This window comes from Ranitomeya imitator, chromosome 3 (assembly GCF_032444005.1).
Source record: "Ranitomeya imitator isolate aRanImi1 chromosome 3, aRanImi1.pri, whole genome shotgun sequence".
Taxonomy (NCBI): domain Eukaryota; kingdom Metazoa; phylum Chordata; class Amphibia; order Anura; family Dendrobatidae; genus Ranitomeya; species Ranitomeya imitator.
The window spans coordinates 477,386,905-477,413,348 of NC_091284.1; the positions used below are offsets into that span (position 1 = coordinate 477,386,905).

At 40.1% G+C, this 26,444-nt stretch overlaps 1 protein-coding gene across 2 annotated transcripts in view; it reads right to left on the bottom strand.

The window, feature by feature from the left end:
• The window catches only part of GAS6 (growth arrest specific 6), a 192,801-nt gene that overhangs the window by 6,088 nt on the left and 160,269 nt on the right, over positions 1–26,444 (bottom strand). For both annotated transcript variants that reach the window (XM_069757529.1, XM_069757530.1), the window contains exons 11-13: positions 22,950–23,139; positions 1,189–1,353; positions 930–1,098 (exon numbers count right to left, since the gene is read on the bottom strand). In XM_069757529.1, coding sequence (XP_069613630.1) covers positions 930–1,098; positions 1,189–1,353; positions 22,950–23,139 — 524 coding nt within the window. The remainder of the gene's footprint in view (positions 1–929; positions 1,099–1,188; positions 1,354–22,949; positions 23,140–26,444) is intronic.

Here is a 26,444-nt window from a genome sequence, read left to right on the forward strand (position 1 = left end):
GCGTGCAGAAGCACTCACACCAGCCTGCTGCCATTCCTGAGCAAGCTCGGCACTGCTGTTAGTCCGATCCCGCAGCTGAAACAGTTTTAAGATACGGTCCTGGCGCTTGCTGGTCTTTCTTGGGTGCCCTGGAGCCTTTTTGACAACAATGGAAGCTCTCTCCTTGAAGTTCTTGATGATGCGATAGATTGATAACCATGGTTAACTGAAGAGAAACAATGATACCAAGCACCAGCCTCCTTTTAAAGTGTCCAGTGATGTCATTCTTACTTAATCATGACTGATTGATCGCCAGCCCTGTCCTCATCAACACCCACACCTGTGTTAATGGATCAATCACTAAAACGATGTTAGCTGCTCCTTTTAAGGCAGGAATGCAATGATGTTGAAATGTGTTTTGGGGGTTAAAGTTCATTTTCTGGGCAAATATTGACTTTGCAAGTACAGTAATTGCTGTTAAGCTGATCACTCTGACATTCAGGAGTATATGCAAATTGCCATTAGAAAAAATGAAGCAGTAGACTTTGGAAAAATTAATATTTGTCTCATTCTCAAAATTTTTGCCAATGACTGTACAATCCAATGCCACAAAGTGTTTCGTGTTTCCTTTGTCAGGTGATGAATGAGTTGTTTCGTCACCTGAGGAAGGAAAGATGAAACATGTTGTGGCACAGGGTTATATACCCACATAAAGGGTAATCTGTTACTTTATTGAAGTTCTCTTTATTTGATGGGTATTCACATTAGATCTATATAGGAAGTAAGTGGTTACCCATTAGTTGTTACAAGTCCATTACTATTTTCGTGCTCTCCATCATATCATTGTGTACAATTATATCTTTAATTTGTAGCATAACACACCTCATGCTTTTTAAGTGCATGGTTTATGTGAATATCCTCATTACATAGATCTGGTTTACCTTACTTACAATAGTCAATGGCAAAAAGAGCAAATCCTCTTCCCGGATAAAAAGATCCTCTTCCAGCAACCAGAAAACACTGCATTTTCTCGGACTTTTGCACAGTCTCCTGTATAGACGTCTCTTCACCATTCAGCCAGTTCCAGCTCCTCATACAGCCATCCATGCGAGTGTTCATCTGAGAGCAGAAACAGGTTAAAGGTAACACATTTTTGTGTGAGTTAAAACAGCTGACCTCTTTCTTAATATTCTTAAGGGGAGCACTTACTGGTTGAATGAGGTCATGACTTTTAAAGGGAATGCCTCCTACTGTTAGATTTAGTTGGTATAACCCTTTGTCAAATGTAAAAAGGTCACCAGCTACCGCTATTTTCATGACTGCGTCTTTATTGACTTTTATTACCAAATTCCGATCAAGTTCTTCAACAGAAATCTGCGGATAAAAAAACAGCACATTTAATGCAGAAAGTTCAAGTATTTTTAAAGCTTAGATATGCTCTTTTGACAAATTCAGAGCGTACCATAAACTCAAGGTAATCACTCGTTACTTATTTTGCAGTACTGTAAAAAAGCACCACCATTTGCATCAGTCTCTGTCCCAAATGGAGCTTACAATCTAAATTCCCCAACTCGAAGAAACTAGGGAAAATTTGATAGAATGCCATTATCCTATCAGCATGAGGAGTGTACCAGGACAAAACCCATGCAGACAAGGGAAAAAAAAAAATCAAATTTCATGCTGATGCTTGAACTCAAACCGAGGAACCCAGTGTCACAAGACAACAGTGCTAACCACTGAGCTGTGCTAACAGACATATATATGTACGCTGGCTCCAAATCCTCTCCTCTACATCTCTCAACCTCATACATTTCTATAGAATGGCTATTGGATGTGCAAACTAGCCCTGGAGCCATTCTACAGTACTGTCGACCTGCCAATCACAAGCTAAGAGAGCACACATTCAGGTCTGTAATCAAGACGATGATGGATAGTCACAAGCCATCAAAGTGAGAGCTGCTTAAATTGTTGCACCAGAAGCAGTGTGAAAGACTGGTGGAAAGCATGCCAAGACGCAAAATATTGATTTTTGAACTATTCCTGAGTTAAAACATTAGTTTTGCTGTTTCTAAATGATTATGAACTTGTTTTCTTTGCATTATTTGAGGTCTGAAAGCACTGGCTTTTTTTTAACCATTTCTCCTTTTTAGAAAAAAAACCCACAAAGTTTATTGCTTGGAAATTCGGAGACATGTTGTCAGAAGTTTATAGTCTATAGAATAAATGAACAATTTACATTTTACTCAAAAATATATCTATAAAGAGAAAAATCAGACAAACTGAACATTTTGCAGTGGTTTCTTAATTTTTACCAGAGCGCTATAGCGCTCTCTCTCTCTCTATATATACATATACAGGTCCTTCTCAAAAAATTAGCATATAGTGTTAAATTTCATTATTTACCATAATGTAATGATTACAATTAAACTTTCATATATTATAGATTCATTATCCACCAACTGAAATTTGTCAGGTCTTTTATTGTTTTAATACTGATGATTTTGGCATACAACTCCTCATAACCCAAAAAACCTGTCTCAATAAATTAGCATATCAAGAAAAGGTTCTCTAAACGACCTATTACCCTAATCTTCTGAATCAACTAATTAACTCTAAACACATGCAAAAGATACCTGAGGCTTTTATAAACTCCCTGCCTGGTTCATTACTCAAAACCCCCATCATGGGTAAGACTAGCGACCTGACAAATGTCAAGAAGGCCATCATTGACACCCTCAAGCAAGAGGGTAAGACCCAGAAAGAAATTTCTCAACAAATAGGCTGTTCCCAGAGTGCTGTATCAAGGCACCTCAATGGTAAGTCTGTTGGAAGGAAACAATGTGGCAGAAAACGCTGTACAACGAGAAGAGGAGACCGGACCCTGAGGAAGATTGTGGAGAAGGACCGATTCCAGACCTTGGGGAACCTGAGGAAGCAGTGGACTGAGTCTGGTGTGGAAACATCCAGAGCCACCGTGCACAGGCGTGTGCAGGAAATGGGCTACAGGTGCCGCATTCCCCAGGTAAAGCCACTTTTGAACCATAAACAGCGGCAGAGGCGCCTGACCTGGGCTACAGAGAAGCAGCACTGGACTGTTGCTAAGTGGTCCCAAGTACTTTTTTCTGATGAAAGCAAATTTTGCATGTCATTCGGAAATCAAGGTGCCAGAGTCTGGAGGAAGACTGGGGAGAAGGAAATGCCAAAATGCCTGAAGTCCAGTGTCAAGTACCCACAGTCAGTGATGGTGTGGGGTGCCATGTCAGCTGCTGGTGTTGGTCCACTGTGTTTCATCAAGGGCAGGGTCAATGCAGCTAGCTATCAGGAGATTTTGGAGCACTTCATGCTTCCATCGGCTGAAATGCTTTATGGAGATGAAGATTTCATTTTACAGCACGACCTGGCTCCTGCTCACAGTGCCAAAACCACTGGTAAATGGTTTACTGACCATGGTATTACTGTGCTCAATTGGCCTGTCAACTCTCCTGACCTGAACCCCATAGAGAATCTGTGGGATATTGTGAAGAGAAAGTTGAGAGACGCAAGACCCAACACTCTGGATGAGCTTAAGGCCGCTATTGAAGCATCCTGGGCCTCCATAACATCTCAGCAGTGTCACAGGCTGATTGCCTCCATGCCACGCCGCATTGAAGCAGTCATTTCTGCCAAAGGATTCCCGACCAAGTATTGAGTGCATAACTGAACATTATTATTTGATGGTTTTTTTTGTTTGTTATTAAAAAACACTTTTATTTGATTGGATGGGTGAAATATGCTAATTTATTGAGACAGGTTTTTTGGGTTATCAGGAGTTGTATGCCAAAATCATCAGTATTAAAACAATAAAAGACCTGACAAATTTCAGTTGGTGGATAATGAATCTATAATATATGAAAGTTTAATTGTAATCATTACATTATGGTAAATAATGAAATTTAACACTATATGCTAATTTTTTGAGAAGGACCTGTATATACAAACATATATACACACACAGGGTGGGCCATTTATGTGGATACACCTAAATAAAATGTGAATGATTGGTAATATCAACTTCCTGTTTGTGGCACATTAGTATATGGGAGGGGGAAAACTTTTCAAGATGGGTGGTGACCATGGTGGCCATTTTGGATCTAACGTTTTTTCAATGGGAAGAGGGTCATTCAACTGGCTCACTACCACCAATCCACTTTCCAGGAAACTGTTCATGTAGGAATGCACGGACCTGACACCCATACTGTGGTGGTGCATCAGCTTGCGTGTCAGGTCCGAGCATTCCTACATGAACAGTTTCCTGGAAAGTGGATCGATCGTCATGGGCCAGTTGAATGGCCACCAAGGTGTCCCGATTTGAGATATATATATATACATACATATATATACATACATATATACACATATATATGTGTATGTATGTATGTATGTATGTATGTATGTATGTATGTATGTATGTATGTATGTATGTATGTATATATATATATATATATATATATATATATATATATATATATATATATATATATATATATATGAAAAACAGCACACAAAAAATAGAAAAAAGTGGGCTTTAATGCCTGGACGGTGTGGCAACGTTTCGGATTTCCAATCCTTTTTCAAGCTTGAAAAAGGATTGGAAATCCGAAACGTTGCCACGCCGTGTCCAGGCATTAAAGCCCACTTTTTTCTATTTTTTGTGTGCTGTTTTTCTTTTTTTCTTATATCATTGGAACCACTTGGATACTGGTTTGGAAAGCTTTGCACCGCAAGTTTGGTAATATGATGCTGTTCTAATTTTTTTCTTTATATATATATATATACATACATACATATACAAACAGTACAGGCCAAAAGTTTGGAGACACCTTCTCATTTAAAGATTTTTCCGTATTTTCATGACTATGAAAATTGTACATTCACACTGAAGGCATCAAAACTAAGAATTAACACATGTGGAATTATATACTTAAAAAAGTGTGAAACAACTGAAATTATGTCTTATATTCTAGGGTCTTCAAAGTAGCCACCTTTTGCTTTGATGACTGCTTTGCACACTCTTGGCATTCTCTTGATGAGCTTCAAGAAGTAGTCACTGGGAATGGTTTTCACTTCACAGGTGTGCCCTATCAGGTTTAATAAGTGTGATTTCTTGCCTTATAAATAGTGTTGGGACAATCAGTTGTGTTGTGCAGAAGTCTGGTGGATACACAGCTGATATTCTAACAGTCTATTCAGTAGGACTTTGTATTATGGCAAGAAAAAAGCAGATAAGTGAAGAAAAACGAGTGGCCTTCATTACTTTAAGAAATGAAGGTCAGTCAGTCCGAAAAATTGAGAAAACTTTGAAAGTGTCCCCAAGTGCAGTTGCAAAAACCATCAAGTGCTATAAAGAAACTGGCTCACATTAGGACAGCCCCGGGAAAGGAAGACCAAGAGTCACCTCTGCTTCTGAGGATAAGTTTAGACGAGTCACCAGCGTCAGAAATCGCAGGTTAACAGCAGCTCAGATTAGAGACCAGGTCAATGCCACACAGAGTTCTAGCAGCAGACACATCTCTACAACAACTGTTAAGAGGAGACTTTGTTCAGCAGGCCTTCATGGTAAAATAGCTGCTAGGAAACCACTGCTAAGGACAGGCAACAAGCAGAAGAGACTTGTTTGGGCTAAAGAACACAAGGAATGGATATTAGACCAGTGGAAATCTATGCTTTGGTCTGATGAGTCCAAATTTGAGATCTTTGGTTCCAACCACCGTGTCTTTGTGCGACGCAGCAGGCCTTCATGGTAAAATAGCTGCTAGGAAACCACTGCTAAGGACAGGCAACAAGCAGAAGAGACTTGTTTGGGCTATAGAACACAAGGAATGGATGTTAGCCCAGTGGAAATCTGTGCTTTGGTCTGATGAGTCCAAATTTGAGATCTTTGGTTCCAACCACCGTGTCTTTGTGCAATGCAGAAAAGGTGAACGGATGGACTCTACATGCCTGGCTCCCACCGTGAAGCATGGAGGAGGAGGTGTGATGATGTGGGAGTGCTTTGCTGGTGACACTGTTGGGGATTTATTCAAAATTGAAGGCATACTGAACCAGCATGGCTACCACAGCATCTTGCAGCAGCATGCTATTCCATCCGGTTTGCATTTAGTTGGACCATCATTTATTTTTCAACAGGACAATGACCCCAAACACACCTCCAGGCTGTGTAAGGGCTATTTGACCAAGAAGGAGAGTGATGGGGTGCAACGCCAGATGACCACCCAAGCAAAAGGTGGCTACTTTGAAGAACCTAGAATATAAGACATATTTTCAGTTGTTTCACACTTTTTTATTAAGTATATAATTCCACATGTGTTAATTCATAGTCTTGATGCCTTCAGTGTGAATGTACAATTTTCATAGTTCTGAAACTACAGAAAAAGCTTTAAATACGAAGGTGTGTCCAAACTTTTGGTCTGTATTGTATATGTATACATGTATATGTATATATATATATATATATATATATATATATATATATATATATACACACACATATACACACACACATACATCATACATATACACACACACACATATACACAGTACAGACCGAAAGTTTGGACACCTCATTTAAAGATGCATTTTCATGACTATGAAAATTGTACATTCACACTGAAGGCATCAAGACTATGAATTAACACATGTGGAATTATATACTTAACTGAAAGCCTGGAGATGTGTTTATCTCTAGTCAGTGGTGTCAGCTGATGGTGCATTTTCTCTTGTTACCTTGTGAAATTGCAAAATAAAAAAGTTGTATTTTTGTGAAAAAAGTAAAATGCTATTTTTTTTCCTTCCATATTCCATTAATTCCTGTGGAGCACCTGAATAGTTAATAAACTTCTTGAATGTGGTTTTGAGCACATTCAGGGGTGCAGTTTTTAGAATGGTGATGCTTTGCGGTATTTTCTGTCATACAGGCCCCCAAAGTCACTACAAATGTGATGTGGACCCTAAAAAAATTGTTTTGTAAATTTTGTTTGAAAAATGAGAAATCGCTGATCAACTATTATCCCTTCTAACTTCCTATCAAAATTGTGTTTCAAATATGATGCAGATGTAAAGCAGACGTGTGGGAAATGTTATTAACCCCTTCATGACACAGCCTATTTTGACCTTAATGACCTGGCTGTTTTTTGCAATTCTGACCAGTGTCCCTTTATGAGGTAATAACTCAGAAACGGTTCAATGGATCCTAGCAGTTCTGAGATTATTTTTCGCGACATATTGGGCTTCATGTTAGTGGTAAATTTAGGTCAATAATTTTTGCGTTTATTTGTGAAAAAAATGGAAATTTGGCTAAAATTTGGAAAATTTAGCAATTTTCAAATTTTGAATTTTTATTCCGTTAACCCCTTTACCCCCAAGGGTGGTTTGCACGTTAATGACCAGGCCAATTTTTACAATTCTGACCACTGTCCCTTTATAACTCTGGAACGCTTCAACCGATCCCGGTGATTCTGACACTCTTTTCTCGTGACATATTGTACTTCGTGATAGTGGTAAAATTTCTTTGATATTACCTGCGTTTATTTATGAAAAAAATAGAAATTTGGCGAAAATTTTGCAATTTTCCAACTTTGAATTTTTATGCAATTATGGTAAATCAGTGAGATATGTCACACAAAATACTTAAGTAACATTTCCCACATGCCTACTTTACATCAGCACAATTTTGGAACCAAATTTTTTTTTTGTTAGGGAGTTATAAGGGTTAAAAGTTGACCAGCAATTTCTCATTATTACAACACCATTTTTTTGTAGTGACATCTCATTTGAAGTCATTTTGAGGGGTCTATATAATAGAAAATAACCAAGTGTGACATCATTCTAAAAACTGCACCCCTCAAGGTGCTCAAAACCACATTCAAGAAGTTTATTAACCCTTCAGGAGTTTCACAGGAATTTTTAGAATGTTTAAATAAAAATGAACATTTAACTTTTTTTCACAAAAAAAATAATTCAGCTCCAATTTGTTTTATTTTACCAAGGGTAACAGGAGAGAATGGACTGCAAAGGTTGTTGTACAATTTGTCCTGAGTACGCTGATACCCCACATGTGGTAGTAAACCACTGTTTGGGTGCATGGCAGAGCTCGGAAGCTCAGGAGCGCCATTTGACTTTTCAATGCAAAATTGACTGGAAATGAGATGGGACGCTATGTTGCGTTTGGAGAGCCCCTGATGTGCCTAAACATTGAAACCCCCCACAAGTGACACCATTTTGTAAAGTAGACTCCCTAAGGAACTTATCTAGATGTGTGGTGAGCACTTTGACCCACCAAGTGCTTTACAGAAGTTTATAATGCAGAGCCGTAAAAATAAAAAATCATTTTTTCACAAAAATGATCTTTTCGCCCCCAATTTTTTATTTTCCCATGGGTAAGAGAAGAAATAGGATGCCAAACTTTGTTGTAAAATTTGTCCCGAGTACGCTGATACCCAATATGTGGGGGTAAACCACTGTTTGGGCGCATGGCAGAGCTCGGAAGGGAAGGAGCGCCATTTGACTTTTCAATGCAAAATTGACTGGAATTGAGATGGGACGCCATGTTGCGTTTGGAGAGTCACTGATGTGCCTAAACATTGAAACCCCCCACAAGTGACACCATTTTGGAAAGTAGACCCCCTAAGGAACTCATCTAGGTGTGTTGTGAAAGCTTTGAACCCCCAACTGTTTCACTACAGTTTATAACGCAGAGCAGTGAAAATAAAAAATATTTTTTTCTTCCCACAAAAATTATTTTTTAGCCCCCAGTTTTGTATTTTCCCAAGGGTAACAGGAGAAATTGGACCCCAAAAGTTGTTGTCCAATGTGTCCTGAGTACGCTGATACCCCATATGTTGGGGTAAACCCCTGTGTGGGCACACGGGAGAGCTCGGAAGGGAAGGAGCACTGTTTTACTTTTTCAACACAGAATTAGCTGGAATTGAGATCGGACTCCATGTCGCGTTTGGAGAGCCCCTGATGTGCCTAAACAGTGGAAACCCCCCCAATTATAACTGAAACCCTAATCCAAACACACCCCTAACCTCAACGGTAACCCTAAACACACCCCTAACCCTAATCCCAACCGTAAATGTAATCCAAACCCTAACCCTAACTTTAGCCCCAACCCTAACTGTAGCCTTAACCCTAACCTTAGCCCTAACCCTAATGGAAAAATGGAAATACATTTTTTAAAATTTTTAAATTTTTCTCTAACTAAGGGGGTGATGAAGGGGGGTTTTATTTACTTTTATAGCGGGTTATTTAGCGGATTTTTATGATTGGCAGCAGTCACACACTGAAAGACGCTTCTTATTGCAAATAATATTTTTTGCGTCTCCACATTTTGAGACCTATAATTTTTCCATATTTTGGTCCACAGAGTCATGTGAGGTCTTGTTTTTTGCGGGACGAGTTGACGTTTTTATTGGTAACATTTTCGGGCACGTGACAATTTTTGATCGCTTTTTATTCTGATTTTTGTGAGGCAGAATGACCAAAAACCAGCTATTCATGAATTTCTTTTGGGGGAGGCGTTTATACTGTTCCGCATTTGGTAAAATTGATAAAGCAGTTTTATTCTTTGGGTAAGTACGATTACAGCAATACCTCATTTATATCATTTTTTTTATATTTTGACGCTTTTATACGATAAAAACTATTTTATAGAAAAAATAATTATTTTTGCATCGCTTTATTCTGAGGACTATAACTTTTTTATTTTTTTGCTGATGATGCTGTGTGGCGGCTTTTTTTTGTGGGACAAGATGACATTTTCAGCGGTACCATGGTTATTTATTTCGGTCTTTTTGATTGCGTGTTATTCCACTTTTTGTTTGGCGGTATGATAATAAAGCGTTGTTTTTTGCCTTTTTTTTTTTTTTTTTTTTTTACACTGCGTTCAATGAAGGGGCTAACTAGCGGGACAGTTTTATAGGTGGGGTCGTTACGGACGAGGCGATACTAAATATGTGTACTTTTATTGTTTTGTTTTTATTTAGGTAAAGAAATGTATTTATAGGAACAAGTTTGTTTTTTTTTGGGGGGGGGGGGAATTTTTTAAAAATTTTTTTTACACATGTGAATATTTTTTTTACACTATAATATTGCCCCGGGGGGCATCATGTTATAGTGTAAGATCGCTGATCTGACACTTTCCTGTGCAGTGTGTCAGATCAGCGATCTGACATGCACAGCTGCAGGCTTCACAGTGCCTGCTCTGAGCAGGCGCTGTGAAGCCACCTCCCTCCCTGCAGGACCCGGATGCCACGGCCATCATGGATTTGGGCCTGCAAGGAGAAGGAGGAGGTAAGAGACCCTCGCAGCAACGCGATCACATCGCGTTGCTGTGGGGGTCTCAGGGAAGCCCGCATGGAGCCCCCTCCCTGTGCGATGCTTCCCTATACCGCCGACACACCGTGATCATGTTTGATCGCGGTGTGCCGGGGGTTAATGTGCCGAAAGCGGTCCGTGACCGCTCCTGGCACATTGTGCCGGATGTCAGCTGCGATAGCCAGCTGACACCCGGCCCCGATCGCTATGACATACTATCCCGTCGGTGGTCATACGGGCCCACCCCACCTCGACGGGATACTACGTCATATGTCAGAAAGGGGTTAAACGAGTTATGTGACACAAAATAGTTAATAAATAACATTACCCACATGTCTACTTTACATCAGCACAATTTTGGAAACAAAATATTTTTTTGCTAGGAAGTTATAAGGGTTAAAATTTGACCAGCTATTTCTCATTTTTACAACGAAATTTACAAAACCATTTTTTTTTAGGGACCACCTCACATTTGAAGTCAGTTTGAGGGGTCTATATGGCTGAAAATACCCAAAAGTGACACCATTCTAAAAACTGCACCCCTCAAGGTACTCAAAACCATATTCAAGAAGTTTATTAACCCTTCAGGTGCTTCATAGCAGCAGAAGCAACATGGAAGGAAAAAATGAACATTTAATTTTTTAGTCACAAAAATGATCTTTTAGCAACAATTTTTTTATTTTTCCAAGGGTAAAAAAAGAAACTGGACCCCAAAAGTTATTGTACAATTTGTCCTGAGTATGCCTATACCCCATATGTGGGGGGAACCACTGTTTGGGCGCACCACAGGGCTCGGAAGGGAAGGAACGCCATTTGACTTTTTCAATGAAAAATTGGCTCCAATCTTTACCGGACACCATGTCGCGTTTGTAGAGCCCCTGTGTGCCTAAACTTTGGAGCTCCCCCACATGTGACCCCATTTTGGAAACTAGACCCCCAAGGAACCTGTCTAGATGCATAGTGAGCACTTTGAACCCCCAGGTGCTTCACAAATTGATCCGTAAAAATGAAAAAGTACTTTTTTTTTTTCACAAAAAATTTCTTTTAGCCTCAATTTTTTCATTTTCACATGGGCAACAAGATAAAATGGATCCTAAAATGTGTTGGGCAATTTCTCCTGAGTACACCGATACCTCATATGTGGTCACAAACCACTGTTTGTGCACATGGCAAGGTTCGGAAGGGAAGGAGCGCCATTTGACTTTTGAATGAAAAATTAGCTCCAATCGTTAGCGGACACCATGTCGCATTTGGAGAGCCCCTGTGGGCCTAAACATTGGAGCTCCCCCTCCCCCACATGTGACCCTATTTTGGAAACTAGACCCCCCAGGAAACTTATCTAGATGCATAGTGAACACTTTGATCCCCAGGTGCTTCACAAATTGATCCGTAAAAATGACAAAAGTACTTTTTTTTTTTTTTCACAAAAATTTTCTTTTAGCCTCAATTTGTTCATTTCCACATGGGCACCAGGATAAAATGGATCCTAAAATTTATTGAGCAATTTCTCTTGAGTACACTGACACCTCACATGTGGGGGTAAACCACTGTTTGGGCACACGGCAGGGCTCGGAAGGGAAGGAGCGCCATTTGACTTTTTGAATGAAAAATTTGCTCCAATCGTTAGCAGACACTACAGTCATGGACAAAAATTTTGAGAATGAGACAAATATTAATTTTTCCAAAGTCTACTGCTTCATTTTTTCTAATGGCAATTTGCATATACTCCTGAATGTCAGAGTGATCAGCTTAACAGCAATTACTGTACTTGCAAAGTCAATATTTGCCCAGAAAATGAACTTTAACCCCCAAAACACATTTCAACATCATTGCAGTCCTGCCTTAAAAGGAGCAGCTAACATCATTTTAGTGATTGATCCATTAACACAGGTGTGGGTGTTGATGAGGACAGGGCTGGCGATCAGTCAGTCATGATTAAGTAAGAATAACATCACTGGACACTTTAAAAGGAGGCTGGTGCTTGGTATCATTGTTTATCTTCAGTTAACCATTGTTATCTCTAAAGAAACACATGCAGCCATCATTGCACTGCACAAAAATGGCCTAACAGGAAAGAGTATCGCAGCTACAAAGATTGCACCTCAGTCAACAATCTATCGCATCATCAAGAACTTCAAGGAGAGGGCTTCCATTGTTGTCAAAAAGTCTCCAGGGCGCCCAAGAAAGACCAGCAAGCGCCAGGACCGTATCTTAAAACTGTTTCAGCTGCGGGATCGGACTACCAGCAGTGCCGAGCTTGCTCAGGAATGGCAGCAGGCTGGTGTGAGTGCTTCTGCACGCACTGTGAGGCGGAGACTCTTTGAGCAAGGCCTGGTTTCAAGGAGGGCAGCAAAGAAGCCACTTCTCTCCGGAAAAAACATCAGAGACCGACTTATATTCTGCAAAAGGTACAGGGAGTGGACTGCTGAGGACTGGGGCAAAGTCATTTTCTCTGATGAATGCCCTTTTCGATTGTTTGGGACATGTGGAAAACAGCTTATTCGGAGAAGAAAAGGTGAGCGCTGCCACCAGTCTTGTCTCATGCCAACTGTAAAGCATCCTGAAACCATTCATGTGTGGGGTTGCTTCTCAGCCAAGGGAATAGGTTCACTCACAGTCTTGCCTAAAAACACAGCCATGAATAAAGAATGGTACCAGAATGTCCTCCAAGAGCAACTTCTCCCAACCGTCCAAGAGCAGTTTGGCGCCCAATAATGCCTTTTCCAGCATGATGGAGCACCTTGCCATAAAGCAAAGGTGATAACTAAATGGCTCATGGAACAAAACAGAGATTTTGGGTCCATGGCCTGGAAACTCCCCAGATCTTAATCCTATTGAGAACTTGTGGTCAATCATCAAGAGATGGGTGGACAAACAAAAAACAACAAATTCTGGCAAAATGCAAGCATTGATTATGCAAGAGTGGACTGCTATCAGTCAGGATTTGGTCCAGAAGTTGATTGAGAGCATGCCAGGGAGAATTGCAGAGGTCTTGAAGAAGAAGGGTCAACACTGCAAATATTGACTTGCTGCATTAACTCATTCTAACTGTCAATATAACCTATTGGTACTCATAATATGATTGCAATTATATTTCTGTATGTGATATAAACATCAGAAAAGCACTAATAAAAACCAGAGTGCAGCAGATCATGTGAAAATATAATTTTGGTGTCATTCTCAAAAATTTTGGCCATGACTGTATGTTGCATTTGGAGAGCCCCTGCGTGCCTAAACATTGGAGCTCTCCCACATGTGACCCCATTTTGGAAACTAGACCTCCCATGGAACCAATCTAGATGTGTGGTGACCACTTTAAACCCCCAAGTGCTTCACAGACGTTTATAACGCAGAGACGTGAAAATAAAAAATAATTTTTCATTCCTCAAAAATTATGTTTTAGCAAGCAATGTTTTATTTTCACAAGGGTAACAGGAGAAATTGGACCCCAATAAATGTTGCCCAGCTTGTCCGGAGTATGCTGGTACCCCATATGTGGGGGTAAACCACTGTTTGGGTGCACGTTGGGGCTTGGAAGGGAGGGAGCACCATTTGACTTTTTGAACGCAAGATTGGCTGGAATCAATGGTGGCACCATGTTGCGTTTGGAGACCCCTGATGTGCCTAAACAGTGGAAACCCCTCAATTCTAACTTCAACACTAATCCCAACACACCCTAACCCTAATCCCAACTCTAGCCATAACCCTAATCACAACCCTACCCCAACACACCCCTAACCACAACCCTAACCCCAACACACCCCTAACCCTAATCCCAACCCTAACCCTAACCCCAACACACCCCTAACCCTAACCACAAGCCTAATCTTAACTCTATTTCCAACCCTAAGGCTATGTGCACAAGTTGCGGAGTCGTGTGAGATTTTTCCGCACCATTTTTGAAAAATCCGCAGGTAAAAGGCACTGCGTTTTACCTGCGGATTTACCGCAGATTTCACCTGCGGATTCCTATTGAGGAACAGGTGTAAAACGCTGCGGAATCCACACAAAGAATTGACATGCTGTGGAAAATATAACAGCGTTTCTGCGCGGTATTTTCCGCACCATGGGCACAGCGGATTTGGTTTTCTATAGGTTTACATGTACTGTAAACCTGATGGAAAACTGCTACGAAACCGCAGCGGTCAATACGCTGCGGATCCGCACCCAAATCTGCACCATGTGCACATAGCCTAATTCTAACCCTAGCCCTAACCCTAGTTCTAACCCTAGTGGAAAAATAAAAGTAAATATATTTTCTTTATTTTATTATTTTCCCTACCTATGGGGGTGATAAATGGGGATTCATTTACAATTTTTTTATTTTGATCACTGTGATCGGTTTTATCACAGTGATCAAAATGTACCTAGAACAAATCTGCCGGCCGACAGATGTGGCGGGCGCACTGTGCATGCGCCCGCCATTTTGGAAGATGGCAACGCCCATGGAGAAGACGGAAGGACACCAGGAGGCTCTGTAAGTATGAGGGGGTGGATCGGAGCACGGGGGAGCGGACAGGAGAATGGAGGGGAGAGGGCCACAGTACGGGACAGAATGGAGGACTGGGGAGGAGATCGGTGGCGGCCGCGGGGGGTAGATCAGAGTTTCCAGCCATGGCCAATGATATTGCAGCATCGCCATGGCTGGATTGTAATATTTCACCACTTTTCATAGGTGAAATATTACAAATTGCTCTGATTGGCTGTTGAAAGTGAAGCAGCCAATTAGAGCGATTGTAGTCACGGGGAGGGGGGGGGGGCAAAGCCGCCCCCCTGGGCTGAAGTACCACTCTCCCTGTCCCTGCAGATCGGGTGACATTGGAGTTAACCCTTTCACCCGATCTGCAGGGACGCGATCCCTCCATGACGCCCCGCATAGGCGTCACAGGTCGGATTGGCACCGACTCATGGCATCTACGTGGCATCACAGGTCGGAAAGGGGTTAACTATTTTGTGTGCTATAACTCTCTGGTTTAAGGACATAAGAATTCAATTTTGAAAATCGAAAAATTGTCAAAAGTTTTGCCAAATTTCCAAAATTTTCACAAATAAACATGAATCAAATAGAACACATTTTACCATCATCATGAAGAAGTACAATATGTCAGAATCAGTGGGAACCATTGGAGCATTCCAGAGTTATTACCACATAAAGTGACATTGGTCAGAACTGTAAAATTTGGCCTGGTCATGAAGATGAAAACAGGCTTGGGGGTGAACGGCTCAAGGTCGGTTTTTGTTTCTCCTATCACAACGATAGTCCAGCAATGTAAAAATCCCAGAAAACTCCTTTAATAATTTATTTTTTAACAATTATCAAAATGCAAAGTGATTTTACAAAAGAGAAATCTGAAACAAAATCTGAATTCAATGTGACTACTCTTTGCCTTCAAAACAACATCAATTCTTGTATGTACACTTGCTCACAGTATTAAAAGAAACTCGGGCGAGAAGGTTGTTACAAACATTTTGGAGAACTAACCACATGGATGTACGCCTGCACAAATCCTTCATTGTCTTCATGTTACCCCAGACAAATTTGATGATGCTGAGATCACGGTTCTGTGGGGGCCATATCATCTTTTCCAGGACTCATTCTTCTTTATGTTGACAATAGTTTTTATTGATATTGGCTGCATGTTTGGGGTAGTTTTCCTGCTACAGAATAAATTTCGAGCCAATAAGATGCCTCCCTGATGGTGTTGCATAATGGATAAGCATCTCAGTATTTATCAGTATTGAGGACACTATTAATCTTGACCAATTCCCCAACTCTATTTGCTGAAATGCAGCCCCAAACTAGCAAAGAACCTTCATCACGCTTCACTTTTGCATACAGACACTCATTAATGTACCGCACACCAGCCTTTCAGAGAATAAACTGCCTTCCATTACAGTCAAAAATTTCTAATTTTGACTCCTCAGAACTGAGCACGTGCTGCCATTTTCTACATCCCAGGTTCCACTGCTTTATTTCCATGCGTAAGGTATGGGTGTTTGGCTGCAATTCTTCAATGAAGACCACTTCTGGCCAGACTTCCCAGAACAGCATACGAGTGAAGCTGGATCCTACTGGCTACTGCCGGACATCTTCCGGTATTGAAAAGAAATAAGCATGATGTGACTTTCATATGCTGCAGTAAGTTTCCACAGCCAATCATTGTGTCTCCAGTCTGAAGTGTTGCTTCTTCAAAAAAGCTTAAAACAGCACATCATGAAACCCCTTTCTGCCTTTAAATCTTTGCCTGGTAGAAGCCTAGCCATGATGTATGACCTTTGACATGAATGTTTTTTTTTTTACAATTTCACTATTGTAGCAGAGCTTGTCTGTTCATCACTGTTCCTCACCCAGCTGTTTATGTTTCAGTTAATGACTGTGTTGCTATCTACATATGAAAATGATGATCATTAGCACCTGGTTGGTAGAATTGGCTACTCCTACACCTGAATGATTCAACAAAATCCTTGACTTTGTGCAAGTGTACCAAGAAGAGTTTAAGTGGTTTTGAAGGCAAAGAGTGGTCACACCAAATATTCATTACATTTAGATTTCTCTTTTGTTCATTCACTTTGCATTTTGTTAATTAATAAAAATTAACTATTGACAATTCTATTTTTTTAAAGTATTCTTATTTTGAAGCATTTTTTCCACATCTGTTTAAAACTTTTTTACATAGCTTTAGATTTGTTGTAATAAATAAATAAATAAATAAATCAGTACAACTTGGGTGGTCCTACTCTGTGATTGACATGTAGCTCTGAATGCACAATCATACAGGAAAGTCTGACCACCACTGAGTAGGACTGCACACTGGACTCAAAACAAATACACCAAGGTTCCAAATGAATACAATAGAAGTTTTAGTGCAATTTATATATTAGACAAAGATAACACAACTTTTAAATGAAGGTCTTTATTATTAAGGGGAAAAGAAATACCTATGTATGTAGTAATTGACCCCCACCCTTAGAAAAAAAATTAACTGTGGTTTATCACATCTTTGAGAAGCGGAGTTAAAATTCCCTAGCCACACCTGTTCTCAATCAAGAAATCACTTAAATCGGACCTGTCTGACAAAGTGAAGTAGACATCAAGTTCCAAAAAAAGCTAGATAACATGCTGCAATCAAAATAAATTCTGGAACAAAGGAGAGACAAAGTAATTGAGATCTATCAGTTTGGAAAAGGTTATCAATCCATTAGGGCTTTTGGACTCCAGGGAACTACAGTGAGAGCCATTATCCACAAATGGCAAAAACATGGAACAGTGGTGAACCTTTCCAGGAGAGGCTGGATGACCAAAAAGGTGCTGCAACAACTCATCCAAGAGGTCACAAAAGACCCCACAACAACATACAAAAAACTGCAGGCCTCACTTAAGGTCAGTGTTCATGACTCCACCACAAGAAAGAGACTGGGCAAAAATGGCCTGCATGGCAGAGTTCCATGACGAAAATCACTGCTGAGCAATAAGAACATAAAGGTTCGCCTCAGTTTTTCCAGGAAACATATTGATGATCCCAAAGACTTTTGGGAGAATACTCTGTGGATTGACGAGACACAAAAGTTCAACTTTTTTGAAGATTCATAGAAGTAACATCTTTCCAGAAAAGTGACATCATACCAACAGTAAAATATGGTGATGTGAGAAGGTGTGGGGCTGTTTTGCTGCTTCAAGACCTGGAAGACTTGCTGTGGTAAATGGAACCACAAATTCTGCCGTGTACCAAAAAATCCTGAAGGATCATGTCCGGCCATCTCTTCATGACCTGAAGTTGAAGCGCACTTAGGTTTGCAGCAGGACAATGATCCAAAACGCACCAGTAAGTCCACCTTTGAATGGCTTAAGAAAAATAAAATTAAGACATTAGACTGGTCTAGTCAAAGTACTAGCCTTAATCCGATTGAGAGGCTGTGACATGACCTTAAAAAGGTGGTTCATGCTCGGAAACCTTCCAATGTGGCTGAATTACAACAATTCTGCAAAGATGAGTTGGACAAAATTCCTCCAGAGCATGGTCTCAAAGACTCATTGTCAGTCGCAAACGCAAACGCTTTACTGCAGTTGTTGCTGCCAAGGGTGGCCCTACCAGTTATTAGGTTTTGGACTTCTTTTTCCTTTAATAATCAAGGCTTTCATTTAAAAACCTGCATTTTGTGTTTACTGTGCTATCTTTATCCAATATTTAAATGTGATTTGGTGATCTGAAACTTTTAAGTTTGACAAACATGCAAGAATAGGAAATCAGGAAGGGGGAAACCCTTTTTTACACAACTGTATTTATATAGTCACCAAAACTCATTTTTTCCCCAATTCTGTTCAAACTAGATGATGCTCTGCTACTTCATGATGGCATGGAAATCTTCATTAAACTTTATATGATCTTGGCTGGCGGGAAATGTTAACTTAGTGGTTGATTTTGTAACTCAGACTAGATATATGTAATGCAGTAGGCAAACAGACGACTAGACATGATCCCATGCTTTGGAAATTTTAGCACTTCAAATTTTATCCTACTGTTTTCTATATTCAAACTAAAAGTATTACAAACATAAATGTCAAAGACTACATTTAGAGGTGATCACTCAGCAAGAAGAAAAAAGGCAGAAAGCAAAAGACATACATAGTCCGTACATATAACAGTCAAGCGGACTGAAGGAATGGAAGTGCAATATCAAAAGCAGCCCATAGACGAGAATGTTGCTGTATGAGATTTTCATGCAGAAATCACTAACTGTTTTCACACCTCCAGCAGGAGATACTGAGCATGCAAATGCTAACGTTTTTGCTTATATAAGACATAGACATGACATAATTCTATTCTAAAGAAGCTCCCCTCCCATCAAACTTTCTATCCTTATAATATATTGCAATCATCATATTATATAGTACTGTGCACTTGTAATTGCTCATTTTGCCCTTTTACACAGTTAATGATTTTCTCTGCTCTATGTAGAAATAGGAAGTCGCTTTTTTGGTGCATAATTCATCCCCCTCTTCAACTCTTGACCCACCTACTCTGCTTCTCCCCCTGCCAGGGACTTTTGCAGTGATGACTCATGCAGGGGGAAAAAAAAGAGACTTCCTGTTTCTACATAGAGCTTAGAAGGATTCAGCTAGTCAGTATTTAATCATGTGATGTCAGACTTAATGGAAAAGAGAATAATTAACTGGATAGAAGGACAAAATGAGCAATTGTAAGTACACAGTGCTATATAATATGATGACTCCAATATATTAATAGGATAACAATTTTGATGGAAGTGCTTTTTTAACAAAACCAGGACTGGAGGGGAATCAAAGTCGTGGAAACCATGTAAAATCAGTTTCATATTAGATATTTAAGGAAGTTATCTGACTCTTAAAAATTATGTGCAGATGGTTTACACGCAGTAAAATTTCTCTTACTTATGCATTGTCTGTAGCCAAGATAACTGTAGATTAGTTTCACATGCAATCACATCACCTGCTTGTGTGATGTTCTGTACATTGAACACTCCTTTCTCTCCTCTCTCTGATGTACAGCACACACAACCCAGCTTTTATCATCACAGCTCCCTGGCTCACCCCTACGTCTTCCGCTACGTGCCCATGATCAGGGAACGCTGCGTTCCACATTAGAAGCACAGTGGATTGGATTTATAGCAATCCTATGCCCATTATGCTTCTGTTTACCGCTTCGTAAATTCTCCCGCGGTGTGGGTTTACGAGCAGAATGCCAATTTCAGTAGTCTTCAGCAGGTGAGTCTGCATGTACTGACAAACAAGTGCAGTAATTAGAAGGAAGCGTTTTGGACGCAGCTAAAATACGCTGTATCCAAAACGTTGCTATTTCTGATCGTGGGGACATAGCCTGGTCGGGGAAGAAAGTCCAGAACTTTATTTCGTCGCTGGACTCCCCGTAGACATCGCTGAATCGGCGTGTGTGACACCGATTCAGCGATGTCTTCGCTGGTAACCAGGGTAAACATCGGGTTACTAAGCGCAGGGCCGCGCTTAGTAACCCGATGTTTACCGTGGTTACCATCGTTAAAGTAAAAAAAACAACCGCTACATACTTACCTACCGCTGTCTGTCCCCGGCGCTGTGCTTCTCTGGTCTGGCTGTGAGCACAGCGGCCGAAAAGCAGAGCGGTGACGTCACCGCTCTGCTTTCCGGCTGCCCGGCACTCACAGCCAGACCAGAGAAGCAGAGCGCCGAGGACAGACAGCGGTAGGTAAGTATGTAGCGGTTGTTTTTTTACTTTTAGGATGGTAACCAGGGTAAACATTGGGTTACTAAGCGCGGCCCTGCGCTTAGTAACCCGATGTTTACCCTGGTTACCGGGGACCTCGGGATCGTTGGTCGCTGGAGAGCTGTCTGTGTGACAGCTCTCCAGCGACCAAACAGCGACGCTGCAGCGATCCGGATCGTTGTCGGTATCGCTGCAGCGTCGCTTAGTGTGACGGTACCTTTAGTCTCTGAAATGATTCTGTTTCTCATGCTGGTTAGCAGGTTGTGCAGTGAGCAATAAAATAATAGGTTAATGTCTAACTGAAGATTTGTTTTAGGTGTTAAGACAAGAAGTCATTACTGCACTACCTCGCATTGTGCAATAGAGGCATTGTCTACAAGAGATGATATATCTCATTGGAACTATAGTTGATGGTAATCTCATCCACTGCTCTATCAGTATCAAAACTAAAACAGTACAGAGCTAGGCAAGAGAATGACCATAAAAAATAATAACTTCTTGCTTTGCCCTTTGGGGGGCATCATAAGGTGAGCATTCAGCAAAACAGGCTTTTTTTTTTTTTTTTAAATGTGAAAAATGTCTTTAGGAAAGAGTTGGACATTGTAGCGCATTAATCCATTTAATAGTGTGGCATTGGGATCGAAAAGGAAACGGATTAAGATTTTGAATAATTTAAAGGAGGCGCAGCACACCAGGGTCCAGTTGGTTGAAATCAATAATAAGTTTGTTTTTAAAATCACAATCAAAACGATGCATTTATGTGCTCATGGGTCTATTTTTTCAAGCAAATAGAAATTTATGTTTTGAGATGTTAAAAATGGTGTGCCTCCTATGAAGTATCTTAAAGGGGTTCGCCACTTTACCAAATGTGTTGGGGACATGATCTTGTGGCACTTACTATTATATAGTATCACCCTTTTTACTGCAACTTTCATCAGACTGCACAGATATCCTATTTATAAAATGGCTCCTGTTGAAGGAGAATGTGATGAGATTAGCCCATCAGCCACCTCCAATAGAAAAACCGCTTGTTAGCCGTTTTTGAATTGGACTAGGCTAGGCCATTACTATATAATATCAAGCATGCTCCAACACATCTGTGAAGATGAACTGGCCAACGCCATTAATTAAACGGTGTCAAATTTTTCTTGAGAGCCAATTGCAAAAATGATCTTTAACCCCAATTGCATATTTGGCCAGGGACACACAGCCGTCGATCCTTTCATGTGAGAGAATCAGGACGATTTATGCTAATGACACTTGGCTCAATCTCTGTCAGAGTTTAGTCCGAGTGTTATCTTACTGTGATCCAATTTTCTCACATGAGAGAATCTCAGCACAGGTGCAGAGAAAATGGAGAACCTAATTTCTCCATCTTGTCCATGCGCATACATCAGACTGCACTTGGACAACATCCGAGTGCAGTCCAATGTTACACATGCACCCATAGAATTGTATGGGTGCGCGTGGTCAGATTATCGGATGCACCAACATACATTGTTTTCTTATGCCGAATCGACAACAGAAAAAAAATTGCTGATTTGCGTTGCCCCATAGTATAGAGTTCTATGCCAATGTGAGTGAGCAATTTAAGTACAAAAAAAAAATTCAACAAAAAATGGACAATTACTTTAACCCATCATAACAAATGATGCACATTTACATCAAATGTGTCCCTGACTTTGATGCGGGCTTGATTTGAACTAAGAACACTTCGTTATGCTGAGCCACATTCAACATTTTCATGGGTTTCCATTAAATACTAACCTCACACTATTTGATTGACCCCCTAAGCAAAGCTGGCAATCGCAAAATAAGGGTCCTGTATACTGGTGGTAAATAGCCAAACATACAGTGGGTATGGAAAGTATTTACATTTTTCACTCTTTGCTTCATTGCAGCCACTTGGTAAATTCAAGAAAGTTTATTTTTTTACATTAATGTACACTCTGCACCCCATCGAGACTGAAAAAAAAAAACAAATGAAGAAATTTTGGCATATTTATTAAAAAAGAAAAACCGAAATATCACATGGTCATAAGTATTTTGAATTTATCAAATGGCTGCAATGAAAAAAGGGAAAAATGTAAAGGGGTCTGAATACTTTCCATACCCACTGTACTTACCTATATACAGTGCAGTAGCTTTGTGCCTAGACCTTTGTGCCAGACCCTATAGGGGTGAGCGCTCTACCTAACGTCTGTACTGTTCATCTCTAATCTAACATGCTAACTCAATGTAGCACCTATTTATATTTCCTATTATTCATAAACAACTTTTTTTGATAAGTAATAACCTACGTGTCATATTAGCACAAACAGGCTATGAGATTTCATCATACCTACCCATTCTATACAGTGTTCATGTCTGTGAGATACTTACTGTTTGCCAAACACCATGGTTTATTATTGGTCCACTGCTTGTCACTCGTCCTATTCCATTATATTTCAGTTGAAGCTCAAGCTTTCCATTTCGAAGACCAAGAACTATCCATGAGCTGCCCTGATGGCCACCAGCAAAGAAAAGGACACCTTCAGGATCAAATGTACGAAAGTCGAACTCTGCCACAAGTCTAATATTTTCCAAGATATAAAACAAACAAATCAAAAATTGACTTTTCAAGTCTCTGAAAGACAGTATAACAAAATATACCGTACGTCATTAAACTGATGTGACAGCTAAAACACTAAACCCCTTTACGAGCTATGACGTATAGGTATGTCCAAGGTCATCTACCCCCCTTTGATGTGGGCTCCGGCACTGAGCCCGCGTCTTTCCTGACACATGACAGCTGATTTGATCAGCTGTCATGTGCCTCTAAACAGCCGCAGGTGGAATCGTGATCCACCCGCGGCTGGTAACATGCTAAATGCAACTGTCAATCTCTGGCCAGGCTGAAGCCCTGATCTGTGTAGCACAAGAGATAGGATGATCGCAGCTTCAAGTCTCTTAAGGGGACTATTGAAGCAAGTAAAAAAAAAATGCTTTTAAAAATATTTTAAAAAAAATTAAAAAAGTTCAGATCACCCTTCTTTTTCCTCAATCAAAAAAACAATTAAAAAGAAATGAAAAATTCACATATTTGTTTATCTCTGCATTCAGAAACACCTGATCTATCAAAATATAAACTAAATTAATCTGATGGGTAACTGGAGTAGCAAGAAAAAAATCAAAACGCCAGAATTGAGTTTTTTTGTTCGCCGCATCATTTCAATAAAATGGATTAACAGGCATCAAAACATTGTATCTACCCCAAAATGATCTCAATAAAAATGTCACCTCGGCGCATAAAAAATGGACTCCGATCACGAAAAATGGAGAAGCTACAAGTCTTGGAAAATGGTGCCTTTTTTTCTAACGAAATTTTGAATTTTTCTTCCTACTTAAATAAAAAAGAACCTAAACATGTTTGGTATCTGCAAACTCGTCATGACCTGGAGAATCAGAATGTCAGGGCAATTTTAGAACTTAGTGAACATGGTTAAAAAAAAATAAAAATGTGGAATTGCACTTTTTTTTGCAATTTTACCGCACTTGGAATTTCTTTCCCGCTTTCCAGTTCATTATATGGTAAAATCAATGGTGTTGTACAAAAGCGCAACTCGTTCAACAAAAAACAAGCACTCACATGGCCATATTAGCATAAAACTAAAAAGGTAATGGCTCTGAGAAGGGTAGCGAAAAATGAAAACTCAAAACGTAAAATCCCAAGTTTTTTAAGGGGTTAAAATGGTGAAGACAGATAATTTCATGAAAAAAAAGTGTAGAAAAACAGAAAAAGTGAAAAATAAAACCTAGACCCAATAGGCATGAAGGGCCTGGAAAAGGTTTGATATTTTGTAAGACGAATTTTAAAATTTTGATGGGAAGAAAAGGAAACCAGTATACGGAATCTTGCAGTCCTGTTTATCTGTATGAAGCACCACCATTGGTCTTATGTGGGAACCTGTTAGAGCGATAAAAGTGATCTTTGTGGTCTACTTGTTCGTTCGTTCATTCATTCGTTTCTGTAAACACAGTGTGAAGAACAAGACAGAACATAAGTGGAGTATTTTCACCACTTTAAATTAACCCCACAATGTCTGTCTGCTATTTCATCCTTCTTCTCCACTAGATTTCTAAAACTTAATATCGACAAAACAGAATTCATTATCTTTCCCCCATCTCACCTGACTCCCCCAACAGACCTATCCATTAAATTAAATGGCTGCCCACTCTCCCCAGTCCCACAAGCTCGCTGCCTCGGTGTAATCCTTGACACTAATCTCACCTTCAAACCACATATCCAAGCCCTTTCAACTTCCTGACGACTTCAACTCAAAAATATTTCCCGGATCTATACATTTCTCAACCAAGAATCTGCAAAAACCCTAGTCCATGCCCTCATCATCTCCTGCCTTGACTACTGCAACCTCCTGCTCTGTGGCCTCCCCTCTAACACTCTCGCACTCCTCCAATCTATTCTAAACTCTGCTGCCCGACTAATCCACCTGTCCCCCCGCTATTCTCCAGCCTCTCCCCTCTGTCAAACCCTGCACCGGCTCCCTATTACCCAAAGACTCCAGTTCAAAACCCTAACCATGGCATACAAAGTCATCCATAATCTCTGTCCTCCATACATCTGTGACCTCGTCTCCCGGTACTTACCTGCACGCAACCTCCAATCCTCACAAGATCTTCTCTACTCCCATCTTATCTCCTCTTCCACAATCGCATACAAGATTTCTCCCACACATCCCCCATACTCTGGAACTCTCTACCCCAACATATCAGACTCTGGCCTACCGTGGAAACCTTCAAAAGGAACTTGAAGACCTACCTCTTCCGACAAGCCTATAACCTGCAGTAACCACCAACAGACCAAACCGCTGCACAACCAGCTCTACCCTCGCCTACTGTATTCCCCCCATCCCATTACACAGTAGGGGAACATCTATAAGATTATCTCAGCACAGGAACATTTTTTTTTTTAAATACATCCAATTGTGGAGTTTATTTTTAGTTCAAGATCTGTTGATTAAAATATACTTTGTTCGTGGCATAGCCCCTTTAAGCAATTTAGCTGCACAAAATCTGTTGACATAAATAGCTACATGTAGAAACATGGATCTACACTTTACAAACAGTGCTATTTTGAAATGTTATTGCTTATCTTTATACAAACAGAACAATCGGAGCTATAAGCGGTCAAGTTCGGAATTAAAAAGAAACCTGTTCAATGTCAATGCAAGCTGTGTGTCAATGAGGAGTGAGAAACCATAAAAATCACCAAAGACATTCTCAGTGTAAAGAAATACTAAAGAGAAAGACATGGGGACTGTTTCCATCACCAAGGCCAAAATGTAAAACTCTACAGCCAACTTTAAGTCAGTTTTAAGTCAGAGTAGCGTTGTGCCAAGTATTCCTTTCTCCCTAATGGAGAAAGCTGAAAATGTCAAGAAATGTTTTCATAAAGAAAATCTAGACAAGGCTGAAGGCCAGGTGTACACAAGCCATAGAAAAAGGATAGTATTCATAAGGTAGTACTTGTAAAAAGTAATAATTACTAAGATTTATAGAAACAAAGGTGTACCGAAAAAAGAGGCAACGAGCTCACCAAGGATTTAGGCATCCTGAAGTATGGAACTCAAGAGACCACTTGCAGTAAAGTACAAAAAAGAAGAAAAAGTTCAAGCTTCATCAATTTGCAAAGTTCATTCCAATTTAAAAGGATTCCATGTTCACGATAGACACAACGCGTTTCAAACACAGAAACTGTTTTCTTTATCAGAGCTCTGATAAAGAACAGTTTGTGTGTTCGAAATGCGTTCTTGATCATGGAATCCTTTTAAATTGGAATAAACTTTGCATATTGATGAAGCTGGAACCTTTTCTTTT